Genomic DNA, 22,793 nt, shown 5'->3' with positions numbered 1-22,793 from the left:
TGAACTTCAGGGGGTTTTGTGTTGTTTTTTTTTTTTTTAAACATGGACTTAGTCACTATGTGGCATGTGGTATCTTCCTGGATCAGGGATTGAACCTGTGTCTCCTTCACTGGCAGGTGGATTCTTTACCACTGAGCCACCAGGCAAGTCCTAAACTTCCTAAATTTTTAAATCAGAAATCTAGCCTCTGTGTTAAACATTGGGCTCTGACTGGGGCTTGAGGTTCTAAATTTTAAGCTCTGGGCTCTACATGTGAATTCTAAGTTTGTTCTATATCCTGGGCTCTGGACTAGCTCTACCATCTCAACTATAAGTTCTGGGTGACCCACTCTGAGCCCCTGGGTGCTGAGTGAGATGATCCCACAGCACATATGTACCCAGAGCTGAGAGAAGGGAATGGATGCTTTCCAGCAGTCTTGGTTTAATTTGCTGTCAGCTTGGTGGATCAGGTTGAGCACAGAAATTTATGCTGTTTGCCCTCCCTTCACCTCTAACCAATGCAGCCAGTTTTCAAGAAAGAGGAGGGGAGCCATTGATGGCCTGCCCTAGGGTCAGCATGTGGGTGAAGACTGGCCCTTATAGACAACAGCCTGCCCTGGAACAGACCCAGACTCATCGACCAGGTCCATAGTCAACCAACCATGGAGGCTCCCAGGCTAATCTCTCCCCCCTTCCTCCAAAGGAGATGGCTTTATCTCCTTTGTCCCTTATCACACAGTCACTGAGGGACTGGAGCCACAGGGAATCTCGCTGAGGAGGTGAAGGGTTAGCCTGAAATAATTAAAGAATAGAATAGCCCTTTAGAAGCTCAGTTCAAGCCAGCAAGAGTGAGGCAGGCAGCAAGGAGATAGTGCTCTCAGGATGTGGGTGGGGAGTGGGGGTGGTTGGCTCTCTCAGTGCCCTGCAGCCGCTCTGGGGAGGCTGGTAGCTTAGCTGAGGTGAATACAGCTGGTACTCTAGCCAAGATTTTCCTAGATGGAAGCTCTTTTTCCTCTTGGAGAGTTGGGCCAACTAGAACTAAGAGTGCCCCCCGAGGGCAGCAAATGGAGGGAAGACAGAGAGGAGGGCTGTGTGCTCTCTCCCAGCACCACGTGGCTGACTTCTCTTCACTGGACTGGACTCCTGGGGCATGTGAGGGCTTGGCTGGGTGGGTTGTCACCAAGGGCTCAGAGATTTTTGTACTTGCTGGGGAGGCTGTTCTAAGAGCTCTTTGTTAAGACAAAAATCACATCTGAATTGACTTCTGGCAGGGCTTCCCAGATGGCTTACTGGTAAAGAATCCACCTGCCAATGCTGGAGATGCAGGTTCAATCCCTGGGTTGGGAAGATGCCCCGGAAAAGGAAGTGGCAACCCACTCTGGCATTCTTGCCTGGGAAATCCCATGCACAGAAGAGCCTGGCAGGATCACAAAAGAGTCAGACATGACTTAGCAACTAGACAACAGCCCACCTGGGGCCCCAGTCCTCGAGTTTCCATCATGGCCTAAAAGAATTCATACCCCTCTGCTCCCTCCCCGCCACCAGCACCACCCAAAATGAGAGCCTTTCAACTCAGGAGAGTTTTCCTGACCTGATCCATACACCAGGTCCACAAGGGACAGTCTACAGCGGCCCTCCCAGAGGTGAGCACCCTCTGGGGGACAGGTCACAGCTGCCCCATCCCAGATAGTACACATGTCATAGGACAGCTGGGAAGGTCGTGTCATGCATGGCTGTTGTAGGGGAAAGGCTCATTTGTTCCCTCAGCCAACAAAAATGTAGTGAACACCTGCCATGAATAACCACAGAACTGTCTGCCCTCACAGAGCTCACATTCTGGCTCCCCAGAGCCTCCCACTCTCTAGATTCAACAGCGAGAGAAACATGATCTTTCTGGGGTTGTGACAGCAGGCTGAGCTGAGATGCCAAGGGCCCAGTTCTCAGATGGATCTTCAGGCTCACATCCCAGGCCCCCTGGAGAAACTCCCTGCACCCCAGGCAGCCACTGGGGAAGCGTGCCCAGCTAGGGGAGGGCACCCTGGTGAGTGCTGAGCTTGCAGGAAGGAAGCACTGAGGTTTCAGTCTCTCTCAGTCCTTCTCAGGGAACAGAGCCAGCAGCCAGCAGGCTGTAGAACCAGCTCACCCTTGAGGCAGCAGAGCAAGGAGACTGAAGTTACAGAGGCCATGACGATCTGACAAGTCCTGGGAGAAGGGGCTGCGAACCGGTGCTGGGGGCAGTTAGCATTCATTGAGGGGAGGTGAGTGGGGATGCCAGTCTCTCATCTTGACCCAGCAAGTTGTCTTCTGAAGTTCAGCGTCTCCCACTGGGCTTATGTGAATGAGCTGTGGGACCTAGTCTGGCAAACAGCACACACACAGGGCGGGGCTGAGTGCCCAGTCACAAGCCAGCCCTCCTAGGCTGGCACAGTCCCCCTAGACCGGCCAGGCCCTTGGCTGTTCTCCAGTCGCTCTTGGACCCCCAGTCTCTCTGCCCACAGCCCTGGTGGCCTTGAAGTTCCTACCCACCAGCTGTTCCTGGTCCCTTCTGGTCTGTGGCCTTAAGGGAACCCTGAGGTCTGAGTAAGGAGGGGAGGGGGTTTTGGTGCATAGAGCTGGGCTCGGTGAGGGGTTCCTTGGGGGACTTCTGGGATGAGTTTGCTAATAGAGATATATCTTCTGGGAGGTCGTGATACCACCTGTTATTAACGAGAGCACCCTGCATGGGTTCTCACTTAGAAATCACAGGCAGCTGCTTGCAGGCGGGTGAGTGATTTGCAAGGACCACGAGAATATTTGCATAAACATATGTATGGAAGTGTGTGTTTATTTGCATTCATTTGCATAAATTGCTGGCTCTTAGAACTGTCGTTCCTTAATTATATTTTTTTTTTCACTGAATTTCTTTGAGCTCTGAGCACAGATCTGGACATTTCAGGAATGAGAACAAAAAGCCAGAAACAACAACAGCACTGGGGCTGGAGACCACATGTTCTCAAACTTTGTTGCTAGTTACAATTTCCTGGGGAGCAGCTTAAAATCCTAGTGCCTAGATCACTACCCATCCCACCGCCATACTACTCAATAGAAACTCTGGGGTTGGGGCCCAGGGAATCAGTATTTTTTTTAAGCTTCTGGATGAGTTTGAGGCACAAAACGAGTTTGAGAACTGATGTCTTAGGCAGGGCAGCCCCAGGTCAGATCAAACCAGTCTCAGCCTCCAGTTGGAAACACTGGGCACTCACCTCGTGTAAGACATTCAAGACACTCAAGAGCAGTGAAGTGTGTGAAGAGCCATGTCAGCACACACGAGCTCTCAGTAAAAGGTCTCCATGGCCTTCATCACCATCTTGGTGCAATGTCATCACTGCAAAAGCAGACCATCTGGGGAGTGGGCTGCTCCTCCTGGCCCTGCCACCCAGGTCACCCTGGACTCCACCTGGGCCTCTGATCAGCCCCTAGGAGTAGCAAGTGCTCCAGGTGGGCGTGGGTCTCTTCTGGCTGAAGTCCTTTGTTCTTAGAGATGACTTCCAGCCTGGTGGTCCCATCACTGCCCAGACACCTAGGGATTAGGTGCTTGCAAGGGAGACAGTGTGTTCCCGAGCAAGCCCGTGCAGCCCAGCTGGCCTCCCTCTGTTCCTCTCTCCAGGCTGGGAGAGAGCCAAGTGCTGGGGATGGCAGGGTTTTTCTTTCCCTGGTGGGTGCTCCCTGGCGAAGGAGAATGCTGGCAATCTGGCAATGCCAACTGTACTCGGGATGGCTGTTCCTGGGGTTCTGTAGCTTCTCATTCTCCTGTCCACCTGGCCCACTGCCTCCATAGAGTCTTTGCTCCCTCCACGTGATTTTCTGCCTTTGCTTGTGTCATGCACACACTCTGGGGGCAGGCCTTCCTCCACGGAAGGACTCTCAGGATTGGTTGGCTCAAATCCTATCCATTCAAGACCCACTCAGTGCCTCCTGTTCCATGACACCTTCTCCAATCCAGCAACCATTCATTCATTCCCGCCATCACTCATTCAAATGTTTATCTGAAACCTGCTCCAGGCCAGGAACTATGCCAGGTATGGGGGTACAGAGACAAGTCAGATCCAGGCTCTGCTTTTGAGAGCTCTTCTGAGCAGTGAGAGCTTTTCCAAGCAGTGATCAAAGACCATTGCATTCTCCTCCCCAGCACCTACCAGAGAGACAGAAGCTCCTGTCTCCTCCTGCTATGTAGACATTCCATGTTAGCAGATGCTGCTCAGCGTGGACAACGTAGGTCTTGCTCACAGGGGACAGACATGGCCATACCTTGACCTGCAGAGGCTGAGGAAGGAGGAAAGTGTTGGTTTCAGAGCCTCCAGGAAGCAGGTGGGAGCTGAGAGAGAAGCTTCTGGTGGCAGCCAGCTCACTCCTCTCCTGGACACGTGAGGTCACTCCCGGGGCCTCAAGGAACTCTGTGCCTGGACTTGCAGACCTTCCCAAGTCCAGGTCAGCTGTGCTGGGGAAAGCCTTCCTCCCAGGCTGCCCCAGGAACCTGGATGCTTCCTCCTGGGATTGGAGCTGTAGCTACCCACCCAGACCTTCTTATTCCATGGAGTCCCTCTCACCCTCACCCACCCAAGGCAACACTCACCCCAAGAGGGAGCTGGCTTAGACCATCACAGGAGAGTCATAGAAGCTCCAGACCCACAGGTGGCTAAGGTGGCTCCCAGGGCAGGCCCAGCATCATCCCTGGGTCCAGACTGGAGACTGTGGCTGGAGCCAAGGAGGACTGTTCATCAGACTTGGTGTCACAGTTGGGGAGCCCTCCAGGTCAGGAACCCTCCACATGGCCAGGCTGCAGAGTCTCAACATCTTTGAATTCCAGAGGATTCTCCTTTCTTCCCTTCCACTTTTGGTCAAAGCCATTCACTCCATCAGCAAACACTCTCCCTGCCCCTCCTGACTCCCCACACCGGGGTCCTGTCTGTGGACACTCAGTCCAAGGGCCTAAGAGATGAGGAAATAACCTTGGCTCTGTGGTGAGCCTGGTGCGGTGGGATAGGAGGTGGAATTTGAACCTGGTCTCATGGGACAGGTAGACGAATCCTGCAGGATCAAGGGGAGGGCATCCCAGATGAAGGGAAGGGCGGGCCTGTGCAGAGAGGGCTGGGAGCTGCCCCTCCACATCCATACCATTCCCTTCATGTCCTGTCACAGCCTTCATCCCCCCCAGTGAGTGTACAGTGGCACCTCGTGGCAGGAAGGCTTGTGAGGGCAGAAAGTAGGATGGTGGGGTCCCCTTGGTCTCCTCCCCACCTGCACACAGTGACACTCCATTCCTGTAGGCTGACTTCTCCTGGACTTGGCCTCTAGGGGAGACTGGGCTGGGTCTGGGCTTCTCAACCTTTGAGCCATGCAGGGGGTGGAGCTGCCCCACGTGCCCACCCCTTGTCAGCCTCTAAGCACAGTGGCAGATGCCCAGCATGCCCAACCCTGGCATCCAGCCCACCCAGAGAAGGGGGACAGCAGAACCCAGGGCTGTAGTCCAGACACAGGCCCGGCCCCATCCAGAGCAGGACGGCTTCTCTTGGGCTATTGTTGTTTAGTCACTAAGTCACGTCCAACTCCTTTGCAACCCCATGGATTGTAGCCCACCAGACACCTCTGTCCATGGGATTTCCCTGGCAAGAATACTGGAGTGGGTTGCCACTTTCTTCTCCAGGGGATCTTTCCAACCCAGGGATCCAACCCACATCTCCTGCATTGGCAGGCGAATTCTTTACCACTGAGCCACCAGGGAAGCCCTCCTCTTGGGTAATTACTTGCAATAAAAGTTTATAAAAACAGTACTCTGAAAAAAAAAACAGTACTCTGGCTTTATTATACAGTCTAATAGGTTCCACTTCTCAAGAAAAATAGACCGTCAGGCTAAATACCTGTGGGGAAGTGACTGGGCAGAGAAGGGTATCATTAAAGTCAGCAGCTCCCATATGACCCAGCAATCCCACTGCTGGGCATACACACCAAGGAAACCAGAATTGAAAGAGACACGTGAACCCCAATGTTCATCGCAGCACTGTTTATAATAGTCAGGACATGGAAGCAACCTAGACGTCCATCGGCAGACGAATGGATAAGAAAGCTGTGGTACATACACACAATGGAATATTACTCAGCCATTAAAAAGAATACATTTGAATAATCAGTTCTAGTGAGGTGGATGAAACTAGAGCCTATTATACAGAGTGAAGTAAGTCAGAACGAAAAACACCAATACAGTATACTAACGCATATATATGGAATTTAGAAAGATGGTAACGATAACCCTATATGCAAGACAGAAAAAAGAGACACAGATATATAGAACAGACTTTTGGACTCTGTGGGAGAAGGTAAGGGTGGGATGATTTGAGAGAATAGCATTGAAACATGTATATTATCATATGTGAAACAGATTGCCAGTCCACGTTTGATGCATGAGACAGGGTGCTCAGGGCTGGTATACTGGGATGACCCTGAGGGATGGGATGGGGAGGGAGGTGGGAGGGAGGTTCAGGATAAGGAACACAAGTACACCCATTGCTGATTCATGTCAATGTATGGCAAAAAACCACTACAATATTATAAAGTAATTAGCCTCCAAGTAAATAAATTTTAAAAATAAATAAATAAAACACCTGACGAAAAAATAAAGTTGGCAGCTCCGCTGAGACAATGAGAACCGTGCAAAAGGTCCCGTGTCAGGGAAATCCACCCAGAAGGTCAAGGGGCATAGCCCACATGCGTGCCCAGACAGGCCTGTCTTTCCTGCAATAAGGTCTTGGCCATCAGGCCTGGAGCAGCCCCAGGAAGCGGTCCTGTGGGTTCCAGAGGCTACTCCAGGCCCTGGGAAGTCAGGGAATGAAAGGGGGCATCTCTACCCCACCAGAGCTCACAGTCTAACCAGAGACAAACTTCAGTGGGTGAAGATCAATACAGAAGAGGGAGGGACTGGCACGGGAGAAGTTTGAGCTAGCAAGAGGGAAGTGGGGTCAAAGGCGGTGTCAGGAGGGCCCACCTGGAGACCCTGCTGGGGACCCTATGGGCTGGGGAGCACCCGGGACCCCGCCGGCCAGTGTGAGGGAAAGGTGTGCAGGACACATGGCTGGCAGACAGGGCGCCAAGAGTGGGCCCACCTGAGGCAGGACCGGGAGCTCTCTCCTCCCCAGTGGCCCTGGTGTCTCCCAGGTGTGACACCTGGGCTAGCTCGGGCACCCTGAGGCAGACCTGACCCTCTGGGTCTGCAGCTGACACCTGCTCACCGGGGGGGCACTGTCCCACTTTCTTCTTTTAGGTTTATTTCCTAGCTTTCCTAGAATGACGGTGTCAATTAAAGACCATCTGCAATAGGAGAAACTGAACTATGGCTTTCCCCTCCCCTGAGATGACAGGGTTGAGGTGTTGAACCAGACCTGACCCTGGCCAGGCCCTCAGGACAGGTGAGCACAGATGGAGACCCAGGGGCAGATGGCCACAGAGGGACACCCCTGCAACAAAATTGTACAGGACACACTTGGGGCAGAGAGGGGTCCCCATCCTCCTACAACACACACACACACACACACACGTGCGTGCGCACTTACTCCTCCCCTGCCTCCTCGCCCCAAGTCCTCCATGGCTGTGAATTCTCTTCTCCTGTGATGTGATTTACAGGGCTCTGAGCTGCCATTAGCCCCTGGCATCTGGGGTTTCCGTTTCATTTCCTTCTTTACCTGGGTAACTGAACTGATTGTGCTCCCAGCTCCGGTTCACTAATTCTCACAAATCCTTTTAAACTATTGATTTATTTGCTGGGACCGTGGCTCTCAGAATTCTTGAGAAATACTGGCCTTTGCTAAAGCATGTGAGGGAGGGCTATGCGTCCCTTTCTCCTGACTGGTGCCCCGTCCTCCCCAGTACCTCCTCCCACCACTTCTCTGTGCCATCCTGTCCCTTCCTCGGGCAGGTGGCTGACTATCCCAAAGCCCAAGCTGGCTGGACCTTCCTGAGGAATCGCCGCCAGGGAGCCTACAGCCGAGTGAGGTTCTCTGGGATGTCCCCACACATGATAATGTAGGCCTTGTGACTGTTGTCTGGTTGTTGGGCTCTACATTCCTTATTTGAGATCTCATTTCCTCCCTTGGGTCGACTCTTCTGTTTGTAAATCATGCCCTCCCCTGGGGTCTGCGGTGTTGGGCACAGAAGTTCTGGGGCCCCCTCACTTACCTCTCCCCCACCCAGCCCCTTTGCTCACCACACTAACAGCTCTCTCACCCAGGCTTCCCTAGAGCCTGGTGGAAGGCAGGTCAGTGGGGTCTCTGGATAAAAGAGGATGGTGGCCAGTCAAGGTGAAGAGGTGAGGCCCTGCTGAGAGTCCAGAGCAGTGAAGGAGGGAAGCAGGAATCCCTGTAGGCACTCCTGCCCTGGGCTGCTCATTGGCCAGGAATGGAGGGTCAGCGGCACTCCTCACTTTTGCCCCAGATGAGGAAATCTGGTGTGCGTGTATTTTTCAGACCCGGCACCTGGAGTCGCATCTTCTTTGCTGGAGGCTGGGCTGTGTTGGAGGGTGTGGTGGCCACTGCCATCATCTCCCCAGAGGGTGCCTTAGTTGAGCTCTAAGTTCATATCTATTCTGGGGGCATGCTCAGTATTGACATTTTTTTATTCAAATTCTCTGCCATGGCCCCGCTCTAGGTTCTCACGTGTATTCAGAAAGCTGACAGTTTGCCCCTAAAATAATGAATGGTAAATTAGAAAGCTGTAAAATGGTAACAGAGCCCAGAAGAGAACACAGGCTGGTGGCTCTTCATCAGAAGAGGGTCTCTGTCCTTGGAGCCCCAGAGGCAAGGCCATGGGACCACTGTTTGAGGGGTTGGTCGAACAATGCAGAAGGAACAGAAGCAGCAGCCAGCACCTGGTTTCTGAATGTCACATGTCCCAGGCCTTGCCCGGAGGTAGGGGACCCTAGAGCACCGAAGGCAGGGACTGTGCTCAGAAATCCTCTCCTGGGCCCCAGCCCTCCATGGACTCTCCAAGCCTTGTGATTCTGCTTCCCCTGCAGACCTCAGGGCCTCTCCATTGTCCTCCAGGCTCTAGGCCAGGCCTCACCCTCCACTCACCTGCCCACAGCAGCACGCCTCAGGGCAGGGTCTCCAGTCATTTGTCCCCTTCCGTCTCAACCCTCTGTGCCCCAGGTGACCGGGGTCACTTTTTGAAATTTCCCTCCCAGGCCCACAGTCTTCAGGTTCTAAGCACTGTTTATCAAGCCCATCATGGGAACTGCGGCTGCGCTCCAGCCTTCATCCTGCCTGTCCCCAACCCCCGCCCCAGCACTACTCGACTGCAAGCTGCCCCTACTGTGAGCTAATACAGGGCTCCGGGCCTCTGCACAGACAGACGCCCTCCCCCCTGGTACCCCATGCTCCCCACACACCCCGGGGAGCTCAACGGAAGGAGCATTCACCACACAGTGTAACACGGGTGGGTTCATGTCTGTCCCACCTGGGGTCCTGGGACTCCAGCCACAGACTGCAGCTCTGATGGAGTTCAGCAGAGCAGGGATTAAGTCGAGGCAGAGCAGTCGTCCCATCCCCCAAAGGCCACTCTGCTTGGAACTCTGCACTGGCGCCATCTCGCCTACCCCCGGTGCTCGAGTGCCACTGACTCACCAGCCCAGTCACCGACACGACTATAGTCATCGCTGGCTGGCTCTACACGCCTTGCTGGAACCGTCAAGTCCAGGGCACAAGCCTCAGGCCGGCTGAGCCCAGGATTCATAGAGACGTGCCGGCTGCCAGGGAGCCACCTCCACTCCACTCTGACGAGGACAAGGTCCAGTTCCCCACCCAGGGCGGGGCTCTCCCCAGTAGAAAGGAGGTTCCGATGCCAAGCAACCAAACTGATGTATGTCCACTGCAGCGTCTCCCTCCCCCATCAGACTGTGAGCTCCTTGGCAATGGAAACTGGTTTCATCTTCATAGTCCAGGGCCTGGAACATAGTAGATCCTCAGTAAATGTGTGTTAGACTGTGAGCTAGTAGGTTAAGAGTAATACCCCTCCTCGTGTGTCTTTGGTTCTCCACAATGACATAGCCGACCATCACCCAGCACCCCCTGCTCTGTCTGGTCATCCCCGGGCCACCCATCTCTCCGTCCTCAGTGAGCCTTCAGCATCACGGCTGAGTGTGTATGTAGCTCTTCTCCAGCTCCTCACGATGGGTGGCTTGTGTCCTCACTGAGCCGCACTCTCCCCCAAGACAGGGATAGTCTGGCTCAGCTACTACCTCTCCCACTCAGCTTCTGCAGCTCCCACCCCCGACCCTGGCTCTCAGCCTAGTGCCCTGCACCTTGAAGGTACCTGACAAATGTGCTTCTGCTGGTTGACTATGTGCCTGAGGAAATTCCGGGGAAGGGCATCAGAAAGTGTTGGAAGAGCAGAGTGGCTATCAGGAAGAAGGGAAAGGCTGCTGGTGGGCAAAAGGCCAGGAGTGACGGGGGAGGGCACAGTGTGAAGTAGGTGGGCCCAAAGGTGAGGGGCGAGACCCTTCATGGTTGATTCTGAGCAGCCTTTTTAAGTGTAGGAGACAAGACTGATTCTCTCATTCCCTCTCGTAAAACCCACCCATGGCATCCAGACTTCTCTGGGATAAAGACCTACGGAGGCTTTGTTTCTTTCACAGCCTGCTTCTCACACTGCATACTCAAACATACACATTCACACACACACATATGCTCATACACATACAGGCATGCTCATACACACATCATATGCTCACACACACCATACGTTCATGCCCACGTACTTAACACACTTAAACACACACATACATAGCCCTGTGGTTTACGCCTTGCCCCTGCAGCCCACCTGGTCAGCTCCCTCACCATCACCAGCCCCATGGAAGCCTCTCTGCTCTCCACGGAGCAGAGTCAGCCCCCTCCCATGTGCCCCCTGCCCAGTGCTTGCCCCTCTAAACCTTCTCACCCAGCATCACAGTTATTAGGTGTGTCCCCTGTTACAGTGAGCTCCCCAGATCTGCAAACATGTGCATTCACATGTGTCCTGAGGACCCCACCGAGTGACCAGCCACAGGAGACAAACGACGCCTGTTTAATGGATAATTAAGTGGGCCAAACAGACACAAGGTATCTGAAGTTCCAGAGTCTGCCTCCAAAAGGGACATCCGTGTCTCAGCCTCACTCAACTGTGGAACCAGTCTCCTGCTCCAGGGTGCCCCTAACTTAATCTAAAGCCCTGCCCATTATTGCCCTGACCCGGGGGCGGGGGGGGGGGGCACTTGGAGCTCTCCAAGGTGCTGAACCTGGTTCTCTCACTTGGGCCCAACTATCTGTCCTGGCCTCTTGACTCTAGTTTCTGTAGCTGAGAACCACCCCCACCTTCCAGGAATCTACTCTCTGATGGAAAAGAAGCCATCTCTAAATACACTATAGGCAGAACCCAGTTCACAGGGGCACAGAGCACCATGAGAACACAGAGAGAGGAAAGTGCTCCCTCTCCCCAGTCCCAGACTGTTTCAACTGTGTCCCTGCTGCCAGACCCAGTCTTGTCCTCCCCTAGTCCTGAGGACCAAGGCTCCTCCCAATGCCCACCTCCCGAAGGGAATTCTAACCAAGTTTTAGCTCCTTGAGGGGGCCACCTTCCCTCCAAAACCCCTGTCCCCTGGCTGCTCCCAGATCATCTGCCTTGGGCTCCCACCAGGCCCTTGGGAACCCCACTTTCAGCATCCTGACTTGACTCACCTGGATCTTAATTCACTGCATATCGGCCCTCCCCACTCCAGCTCCTGGCCAAACTCTCTGCACTCTGCTCTTGACCTCGTTTCTCACCCAACTCTCCTAAGCCCTGGCCTCCATCCAAGATCTCTCTGACTCCTCCCTCCTCCCATGACCTTTTCATCCTCTCCTGCTCAGAGTATTCCCATCGCCCCCTTAGCTTCCTCGAAGCAGGGGAAGGAGCCAGGTGGAACCTTCTTTAGCGGGGCAGGAAGGACTAACAGGTGCCAGTGTCGACCTAACCAGGCACCTTCCTCCAACCTGCAGCCTCAGGGCTTGCCCAGTGACCTTCCCTGCTCAGCCAAATCTCTGCCTCCACTTCTGCAGCCTTCTAGCAAGGCTCCTCAAGCTGGTGCTGAGATTCTAACACTCTGCTCCCCATCCCACCCTCCTTCATGCCTCCCCAAACAAAATGCCATTCCCTTTGACTCTTACCCCCAGGTCATAGGCCAGAGCAGTTAGTGAAGTTATCGGCCCACGTGGGGGCAGATCTTTCCATCCAGGCAGCTGGGACCCTGGAATATTGAGAGGACCTCCTCTCTCTGGCCACTGTGTGTGAAACCCCCTATTCTGAAGAGTTGCCTGAGGGTTCCAGGCTGCACCTGTTCTCAACAGAGCTGGTGGGCTAGTCAGTCTTTCCCAGGAGGGCCTTTAAGGCTCTTCAGAGCCATAGGAGCTGACAGAAGAAATAAACCCTTCCCTGAGGAGGACCTAGTGAATGCAGTCATGTTTGAGCAGCCAGAGATGCCATACAAAGTGTGGGGTCATCACCATTATTATTAACCCTAGTGTCTCCTAAAGTTAGAAGGGGCTCAGTTTTCACATTCTTTCCCTTTGATTCCACAGAAGTGTGACATTTCAAATGGTTCTTTTGGATCATGTTTTGGGAAAGCTATTCTTGCCACCCAGAACGTGTCTGCATCTGGTCTGTAACACACCCTGAATTCCAATCAGAAAGGAATTTTTCATGCAAAACATGGTGTCAGGTGTTCAGGGGGTATCGGGGCTGCAGAGAAACAAGCCCTCTGGAAGATCATACCTTAGAAAGGAGACAGACAAGTAGACATTCCTCTGGAATTAGGCAGCCAGGAATCTCTACTGCAATTGAGTCACCAACAAAGTCTCATGGGACCACTGGAGAGGTCTGTGATCAGGGAACTGGGTTAGAATTCTTAAGGAGTGGAATTTAAGCTGAGGCTTAAGGGATGGATGAGACCTTGAGAAAACAAGTGTTGGGGGATACTTGACCAAAGGGGCAGAAAGAAACAACCAAAGTGAAGGAACAGGACATAGTGGGCGTGAACTCAGAGAGAGAGTTGAGGGATGTGGGGACATAAATAAAAGAGAGTGAAGCTATAAACAAAGACTAAGAACAGGTCCTAGAAGGCTCTGGGAGTCACTGGGAGGAGTTTAGCAATGAGGGATCAGGCATTCCTTGCCAAGGTGGGTCTCTAGATGAGGAAAGAGCCCTTCCTCAAGGTCACAGGGCAGTCGTGGTGATTCTGTGGCTTGACCTAAGTCTCCCAGTCATGCTTCCCCCACAGCCAGGCTGGCAGCTGCCTCTGGTCAGTCCTCGAATCTAAGAGACAGAAGAAGAGAAGGGGATGTCCCTGTCAGCTTTAGGAGGGCTTCCAGAAATTTTAAGGAGAAAAATTTTGATGACTTTTATATCTTCTTGGAGACCATGAGGATGTTCCAACTGGAAGGTTATCTTCATTCTGTCCAGCAAATGCTTAACCAACACCAATTGGTGCACAGCCCTGGGGCAGGGGCTCTAGGGACAGAAAGGACCTTGGGTGCCAGATGTCACTGCTTGAGAAATAGGTCTGTCACCCAGGGTTGGACAACTTGGAAAAGGCAGGCTGCTGAGAGGTGGTGACTGCTCTTAGGGCTTTTGTTCCCTTTCAGGCAAATGGCAGGAATTTCCATTAGGGCAACCAGACAACCTGACTAAGCCACTGAGTCAGGCAGGAAGCCTTCGCTAGAGAACCCCGTTTCCTGGGAGGGTTTGCCCTCGGGATGGTGGGGCTAAGGCGGTGTGACTTCCCAGGAGAAGGCCTATCCTTCCAACTCAGGCTGGGCGTGCAGCCCACAGGTTTTATTCCATCTTACCAGGAAGCTGGAGCCCAGCTGGCTCTCAAGACTGATTCTGAGCCCAGTTCTTCTTTGTAAAAGGAGAAGGCGGAGATGTGTATATGTGACGGTGGAGGAGGGAGGACGTGAAAGAGCAGTGTCCCGCTTGGCAGCCCAGCCACTCCCTGACTGCCTGTGAAAGGAGCAGCAGGAGGCTGTGTTTGTGTAAAGCCACCATTGGTCCCCACGGTGTCAACATTCCTCGGGCTCCTGCTCCCGAATAAATTATCCGCTGGGTGTATGTGACACAGCCTTTGCTGGGCTTTCTCAGTATATTTCACAACTGCTCTGAGTTTATAATTGTTTCAGATCCTTTATCAAATATGTGTCATAGAGACCAATGGAATCGGGTGCGTTTATCACCTAGCTGGGTTCTTACTTGAGCTCTGAAAAAAATTATTTGGTCGCACAATCTTTCTCGGGGCTCTGAGTTAATGGACTTCTCTGCTGCAAAGCCACTGAAATTCGTTGCCTTTTAATATTTGACATCTCTTCCTCTTTATTACCACCTCAGACAGCCCTTCCAGTCCAGCTGGAACGAGCCCATTAGTCTCTGACAAATAACTTGTGTCGTTTGGTAAAAAATATGCAGAAGTTTGGCTGCAACTCCATCTCCAGTCTTGGTTCTGCTTGTGGCTTCACTCTCCTCTAAGCAAAGCATCCAAGGAATTCCCTGGTGATCCAGTGGCTAGGACTCCAAGCTCTCACTGCGGAGGGCCTGAGTTCAATCCTTGGTCAAGGAGCTAAGATCCTACAAGTCATGCAGTGCGACAAATAAATAAAATAAATAAATAATAAAGCTCCCTCCATTAAAAACACACACACACACACAAACAAGCAAAGCCTCCAGCCCCAGGCAGACCTTTCCGAGGGTCTGCAGTCTCCTTTCTTTCTGATGCCACTGGCTGCTGGATTCATAAAGCTGGGTTACCCTAATCAAGTTAAATAAAGCTTGAGACAAGGAATTTAGAGATGTCTGTGACTAGGTACCTTAAATTAATTAATTTTTTTAAAGTTTAAAAATAAATAAATGCTTGGTTTACAAAAAAAAAAAAAAAAAGAATTAGCCTCACAGCAGTACTTTTCACAGCAGTTCAAAGAAAGAAGCAACCCAGGTGTCCATTGACAGATGAATGGATAAGCAAAAGGTGGTCAGTACATACAATGATTCAATACCTGGTTGGGGAACTAAGATCCCACAAGCCAAGAGGCACAGTCAAAAAAAAAAAAAAAATTAAAAAGGAAGAAAAGAAGCCTATCTATTCTTCCCATAGAAAGGAAGGACATTTGCACACATGCCACAACATGGATGAGCCCTGAGGACACTGTGCTAAGTGAAATAAGTCAGTCACAAAGACAGATACTGCACGATTCCATTTATACAAGATACCTAGAATAGTCAAGTTTATAGAGACAGAAAGATGTGGAAAGAGGAGAACAGGAAGTTGTTGTTTAAGGGGTACAGAATTTCAGTTTAGCAAGATGAAGCTTGCACAGCAGTAAAATGTATAATATGTAACAGTTAAACGTATAGTGTAGAGTAATAAAATGTATTTAACACAGCTGAACTTAAAAATGGTCAGGATGGTAATTTTACAACAACGGTGGAAAGAATGAACTTCAAACTGAACCAGCAAAGGAGAAACAGACACAAAGGAAGTTCTCAGAGCATTTGAGTTCATCATCTATTCATGCCTTCGATATCAGTTAGGTGTTGCTGCATAACAAATAGTTCTAAGATTTAGTGGCTTAAAACAACAACCACTTCCCTGGTGGCTCAGCCAGTAAAGAATTCACCTGCAATGCGGGAGACCTGGGTTTGATCCCTGGGTTGGGAAGATCCCCTGGAGGAGGGCAGGGCAACCCACTCCGGTATTCTTGCCTGGAGAATCCCCATGGACAGAGGAGGCTGGCAGGCTGCAGTCCATGGAATCGTAAAGAGTCAGACAAGACTGAGCAACTAAGCACAATAAGCACAGCACTGTCTGGGTTGGGCTCAGGTGTCCTGGGTCAGACTCAGCTGATCTTGGCGGGGGCTGGCTGGTCTAAATGGCTCATCTGCGAGGGCTCACCTCTGCTGCACGTGTTCTCTCATCCTCCAACAGAAGTAGCCCAGGAGTGATCGAATGGTGGTGGTGGTATGAATTCCCAAAAAAATAAGCAAAAGCAAGCAAGGCCCCTTGAAGCTGTGGCTCACCCTCACAGAGTGTCCTTTCAACCAAGTTTTCGGGTCTGAAACAAGTCACAAGTCCAGTCAAGATTCAAAGGGTGGGGCAAATAACTCTACCCTTTGATGGGAGGGGCTGCAAAGAATTTTTGCAATCTAGCACACTGGCTGTATACATATGTCAGGCGTGTGCTAAGGGTTGAAGACAAGATACAATCCTGTGCAGGAGACATCCATATAAATAAATAATTACAACACATAGTGTGCTATAAAGAAGTAAGCACAGGATGCCAAGGACAGTGGAGGGCCAAGAAATCTGGAGGGAATAGGGGAAAGAGGCAATGAGACCTGGAACAAAAATAATACCTTAACTGGTATTGCAAGATAAAATGATGATTAGCCCAAAGAAGCAGGGAGGAAGAAAGACCTGAGCAGAGAGGCAAAGAGAGGAATGAAGGATGGAGGGGGACCTGCCTGGGGATGCGGTGAGGCTCTGGTGGGGAGTGAAGGGCTCACGGGGAGGGGAGGAGCTGGATGTGGGGCAGGGAGACATCACAGAGGGTCTGGCTCCCACGGCTGAGCCATGAAAATTTTACTTAAGCAGAGGCAGATCATCAGGCTGCTGTGTGGAGGGAGCTTGGAGAGGGAACAGGTCAGAAAAGAGCAGACAGACTTGGAGGCTGTTGCAGGGACTCAGGTAAGAGAGGATGGCAGCTCCGATAGGGCGCTGATGTGAAAGGGACCGGAAGTGAATCAGTGCAGAGATTTCTAGGTGGTAAAAGAGGCAGGACTGGGTGGGAGGGGAAGGGAGGCGTCAGGGAGAAGCCTAGTGAATGGGTGGGCGGGTGGTCTGAGCTGAGGGAGTTTCCCAAGGAGGAGCAAGGTGGAGGGCACAGGGGAGCCACCTGGGTGGTCAAGGCAAGGGCGTAGGGTCCCCACTCAAAGTCAGGAAGACCAGGAAACAATTTCCCCCCAGCCTTGAACTTTGAGGTCAAGGCCTGTCCTCCTTCACAAGTCAAGGCCTATTCTGCTTGTGGTCAGAATCCAATTTGAAGATATACCCCCTGCCAGGCTCTGCCCTGAGGCCTGCAGACCACCCAAGCTGGGCACCGTGTGGCTGGTCTGAAGGCTTCCCCAGGAACTCACAGGGCCTCCAAGCCCCTCAGACCTGAAGGGGTTTCCTTTACCAAGACAGGGTAGGCAGGGGGGCAGCTTGTGCCCAGAGCCCATGCTGGCTTCCTCCCATGGATCCTCAGTCACCATGTCCCCAGATGCCTGCTCTCCAGCCGGGCACTCAGCCAGCAGCAGTAAGCACGTACCTACTGATCAATACTTCCAATGCACTCGGGGCCCTGCTGTGAGAAGGACTCCCCTGGTGAGCCCTTTCATAAATTGAAAATTTCTTCTGTAACTGAGTAATCTTGCCCAGCTATTAAAACCAGATTTCCACAAAACAAGGGTAGGAAGCACCCACAGTTCCAAGGACCTGGCTCTCCAAGCACCTCCCAGATCCACCCTGGGGAGCAGGCATCACTGCTGGGGCCCAGGCTGCAGATGGAATAATCCCTGGGAACTTGGTTTGAAGGAAAATTTTCCAAAACAGTCAGAATGCTTTGGACCCAGAAGGCATGGCATTCTGTGTAGCTAGCCCTGCATTCTCCCTGTTGCCTGAGCACGGTTAACTTAGCAGGCGTCTGGGGCTGTATCCGTCTCTCAATGCAGTGACCACTGAGGCCACCAGAGCTCGTGCCCATGGTGCCTGGGGGAACTGAGTGCCAAAAGCTGGAGCAACTTGTCAAGGATTACCCAGCCAATTAGTGGCAAAGCTGGAACAAGAACCGGAAATTCCAGCCCAGAGCTCTTTCTTCCCCCACCCCACCCCCCATCTCCTCATGGGATTTCACTCCAAAAGGTGACATCATCCATCTGGCTCACAGTTTGGGAATGAATTCAGCTGGGGCTCCTTTGTGGAGCTGATGTGCCATGCGAACACAGCTGTTCAGCCTTAACCCAGCCCAACCCTGCAGGCTCTCCCTGAGTCGGGTCCACCCCAGGAGGCCGTGTGCTTCAGGTCCCCACTGCCAACTCTTCCCAGGGGTCCCACGGCCCCAACCTTAGCCCCACAGCTGAATCCACCACCCTCTCCCTTCCCGAGGTCCCCCCAGAAGCAGGAACCTGCCCTGCACCCTGCCTCTGCCAATACCGCTGGGATCCACCCTGGCCACCCCACTGCACAGAACCCCTGCTGACTTCCTTTTGCCCAGAGCATTAAGCTCACTCACAAGGTTTTGAGATCTAACCCCCTCCTGTCCTCCCATCACATCTCTGTCTCTCCCCCAGTCCTTGTGTCTGTCCCCTGTATCCACCCCATGGTGTCCTCCTTGCCCTCCACCTGGGGCTTTGCGCCCTGCTGGTCTCCCTTGCTCCAGGTTGGAGCACACCCATGGGAGCCGTTAGAGTCCCCAGCAAATGAACTCCCTCCCCCAACACACACACACTCCTGTAGGTGCCCTGCGGTGACCCCAGCTCAGCGTGATGTTGGTTTGGTGAGGGACACAGATTTGGCATTGCCCAAGCACCTCGGTACCCACCCCGTGAGATCCCAGTGTGTCCTCTTGAAGGGTCTGGCTGACCTCAAAGCCCACAAGCTCTTGCCCATCCCTGATTGTGAGCATCTGATCTTCACCAAGTTCTGGGAATAGAACAGAGGGAGCCTCCATCCCCATTTTACAGACACAGAAAGAGAGGCTCAGGAAGCACAGGGCCTCGGCCTCAGACATAAGTGTCAGAGGTGGAGCTGGGCTCGGCAGGTATCTTGGCAGGCAGTTGATGATGGCCCAGGAGGACAGAGATGAGTGGCCAGGCTGGAGCAGGGCCCACTGGAGAGTAATTCCAGAACACCACCCACGGTGCTGCAAAGACCCACCCAGGGGGCGCGAGGTTCCCGTGGGGGACTTAGAGCATGGGGCTCAGTCCTGCAGACCACCCTCTCCCATTCAGCTGCTGAATAGTCTAGGTCATTCTAGCCCGAGAATCTGGACCTCTGATGTCCAGCTACCAGGAAAGCTAAAGGTAGGCTCTATCCAGGAGGAGGTCGGGTCGGGGGGCAGGCAGGCCGGGCAAGGCTGGTGGGAGTGTTGCTCCTCTGAAGGCTTTAACTTTGCAAGTGAGAGTGTTTATATAGACTAAGCAGGATAGTTGTCAGGCTCTCCTCCTTCCCTCCTCTGAGCCTTGAAGTGGGTCTGGGAGAAGCCTCTGACATGCCCACGTTCGGAGCCCAAGCACCCGGGGCACTCTCTGTGCCGGCCCCAGGTGGCCAAGACACCAGGCAAAGGTAGGTATGTGCAGGCTGGAAGGCCACTTCTTGGAACCGCCTGGGGCTGCAAGCCAGGCTCTCCTGTGCTGAAGACCCAGGTGAGGGGAGGGGGTCCTGAGAGGATGACTCAGGAAGTGGGAGGAGGTATAGACTATCCTTGCCCCTGGCTTGCTTCCCCACCCTCACCCCTGAACCCCCACATCAGTCCCGAAGTGTGAAAGGGAGGTGCTCATCAGGCCCCCACTCCACCCCTCCTTTCTTGGGGGCCCCTCCCCAAGAAGCTCGCACTATCCATGGCTTTGAGGATCTAATGTAAGGGATGCTGTTTTTGCAGGTTTTGTGGTTTTTATTCCTTTGAACCATATCCAGCCCATCTTACATCACAATGCCATGCTTTACTTGGTATCAGATACATCGGCACTCATTGGCATTTGGAGAACTTGTTCCGTAGTTAAATTCCAGTTTTTAGTTGTCTATGATGATGTATTCTCTGTGTTTCCAGTTGTCGGTATGGGAATCTTTTCTCCCAACCTTTCAATTCTGGGTTTGGTTTTTTTAGTTTCTGGGTTTTTTTGTTGTTGTTTTGTGTTTGATTTTTTTTTTTTTTTTTTTTTTTGCTTTTGAAAGTCGTTATTCCTTTGGTTACGTAACCCCTCCCAGTTGCTGCTTGTTTACGCATTGTTTGTGACTTCTTTTGACTGTCAGTGTTTGAGCCAGTCTTGCCAAGAAACAGTATCAAGTATTTTCCTATTTCTCTACTTCTTGAAAAAAAAATTTAATTAAAAAAAAAAAAACTCTTAATGGGAACCTGGCCCTGTCTGTCTTCTCTGTTCTGCAGAAATGTTGAAGGAATTGAACCAGCAGCGCAGAGCGAAAGCGTTTACAGACCTGAAAATTGTTGTTGAAGGCAGAGAGTTTGAAGTCCACCAAAATGTTCTAGCTTCCTGCAGCTTGTATTTCAAGGACCTGATTCAAAGGTTTGCCTTCCTTCCAGCTGTGGTCGGGTCTGTTCCTTTGTAGGACGCTTTTGTGTCGCTTTTCTCCTCCCCTCTCTTACAGGTTCCTGAAGCGTGACTCCCTGTCACAGAGCCAGTAGCCATCTCTCCTCCCCCTCCTCCTCCCAGTGCCCCCTCACACACAGCCTCAGAGCAGCCACTGTCCCCACCCCACCCCACACAGCTTTGCTGGTCCCTGGGGTGGGGGGCCTCTGCCAGCAGTAGGCGACATTCCACCCCACCCTCGAGGATCCTGCATTCTCAGTGGCTCACAAGCCCTCCCTGAGGTTAGGAGGACTGCAGACTCCACTCTAAGGGACCACTGCACACCGTCCCCCGGGGCCAGCACAGGTCCCCAGCACCGTCACCACTGCTGTGATAGCGAACTTAATGCCAGGACAGCACATCGACCAGACCGCCCCCCACCGAGGAGCACGGGGCACCCGCGGGGCCGCTTGTCCAACAGCCCAAGTCAGGGAGAACTGACTTGTAGCCAAAGCCTCATTCACACTGCATGTCTCGATACTGTACAATGAGCCTAAGCCAGCCCTTCTGAGCACAGACCAGGTGTGTCCTAAACACGGTCTCTCTCAGCCTTTGCTCCCCTCCCCTCCTACCCTCTGCCCCGGCTATTTCTACCTGAATGAGTCTTAATGGTGCATGAGCATCTTTTTTTTTTTTTTTCCATTATGTTGATTTTTTTTTTTTTTTTTTTACTTTGTCTGCTTCATACCCTTGCAAAGAAGTCAGGGGCCACCTTCTAGCGCCTTAGTGAGGGAGAGCAGACGAGGGGGCCGGCCCAGGGTAACGCTCCTGTTTCTCTCACCCATCAGCAGATTAATGCCGCTGCTCATTTTGCCTTGCAGCCTCTCCGGGGCGGACGCTGAGCCGGGACTGTGCTCAGAGTGTGAGGACAGACCTCTGCTTGCTTCCCACTGCTGTGTTTGGACTTGCCAACTAACCCCAGAGTGACTGTGTTTTGTTCCAGGATGGCATACTGGCCGGCATCTCCTTTCCAATCTGTTGTGTCCTTTCACTTCGAGCTGAGCTGCCCGGCGTGCGAGCCCCGCGCAGCCGCGCTGGCCCCAGCCATGCAGGAACGGGCAGGCTCTTTGTGACTTCCAGTCCCATGGATAGCTCGGCTCTCCCGCCCCCAGTGCTTGGATTCTCTCTGATCGAGCACAGGGGTCGGGGCACGAGCTCTGGGGTGAAGGGGCACGGCCAGTGGCTTCTTCGGGCCAGAGGAGGTCTTTGTGCTGCCACCCTTGGCAAATTCTCAACTGACAGTGACCGGCACCTGGCCGTTGGATTGCAGAACCGGCATCCTCGGCCTTGGTCCCTGCTCCAGGTCGCTGGAGAGCACAGAGGGGGCAGGATACAGGGGCAGCTTGGTACTGAGCGATGGCCCAGCCCTGGTCTAGAAAGATGTGGGCAAGGGGAGCGCAGGAGCTCTTTGACTATTGTTAGAGACCATACATGTAAAGCCAGAAGCTCGCACACGACAGAGAAGAGACACAGCTAGGTGGGAATCCAAAGTAGTGAAGGCTTCTTGGGCAGACCAAAAAGGAGGAAGAACATTCCAGGCAAAGGACAGGTTGCTTGGAATGTTCTGGAATGCAAGGAATGTTCTACAATGTTTTAAAATGTTTCAGGCAAAGGATGGGTTGCCTGGAATAACAAGTTGAGGACAGAGAAAGTCATGAGCAGTGGGGATGAGGAGATGGCCCTCCCAAAGAGAAGTGTGAGCTAGGGTGGGACGGCATGGCAGGCCCTGACCTCTAGGCCAGGGCCCTGGGCTTGGTCTGAGGGTGTGGAGCCCGTCAGGGTGAGTGGAGCAGAGATGCCCACCCTCAGATGGGAGAACTGCAGGATAGGCCTCAGTGACCCTAACCAGAAAGCCTGGGTTCAGGGGCTGAGAGGAGCTGGGAGCCGAGAGACCTGGGTTCTACCCCTGACTCTGTCCTATGACCCCAGTCAGGTCACATCCTCTCCCTTGGGCCTCTGGATTTTCTCATCTGTAAAACAGGAGGTTGGTTCAAATAATGTTCAGGTTTCCTTCCTGCTCTCACAGAGTGACGGTGAGGAAATGGGAAGGGCTTCCCGAGTGCAAGCACAGACAGGCAGGTCCACAGACCAAGGTCAGGGGCGAGCTGGGGGAGGTGATGCATTGAATGTTTGGCCTGTTGAGTTTCAGCAGCCTGAAGATACCCAAGTAGAGATGACTGGTAGGCAGCCAGAGGTCTGAGGTCTGGGGAGACAGGGCTGGGTCTTTAGCATACACGAGGGTCGCTCACCAGGAGAGGAGGCCACAGCAGAGCCCAGAGATGCCCCTGCAGTTCAAAATCACAATGCCAGAAAATTCCAAGGTCATCTGGCTCAGGTGGTAAAGAATCTGCCTGTAAAGCGGGAGACCTGGGTTTTTCGATCCCTGGGTT

The 22,793-nt window shown here is 52.7% G+C and overlaps 1 protein-coding gene across 7 annotated transcripts in view; it reads left to right on the top strand.

Annotated features, from left to right (window-relative positions):
- KLHL29 (kelch like family member 29) overlaps positions 1-22,793 on the top strand; it is a 326,642-nt gene that overhangs the window by 279,716 nt on the left and 24,133 nt on the right. For all 7 annotated transcript variants that reach the window (XM_043469264.1, XM_043469265.1, XM_043469262.1 and 4 more), the window contains one exon: positions 20,202-20,340. In XM_043469264.1, the coding sequence (XP_043325199.1) occupies positions 20,202-20,340 (139 nt within the window). The remainder of the gene's footprint in view (positions 1-20,201; positions 20,341-22,793) is intronic.

This window comes from Cervus canadensis, chromosome 5, assembly GCF_019320065.1.
Source record: "Cervus canadensis isolate Bull #8, Minnesota chromosome 5, ASM1932006v1, whole genome shotgun sequence".
Taxonomy (NCBI): Eukaryota; Metazoa; Chordata; class Mammalia; order Artiodactyla; family Cervidae; genus Cervus; species Cervus canadensis.
Note: the sequence above shows the minus strand (reverse complement) of the source record. Positions and strands in the feature narration are given on the sequence as shown.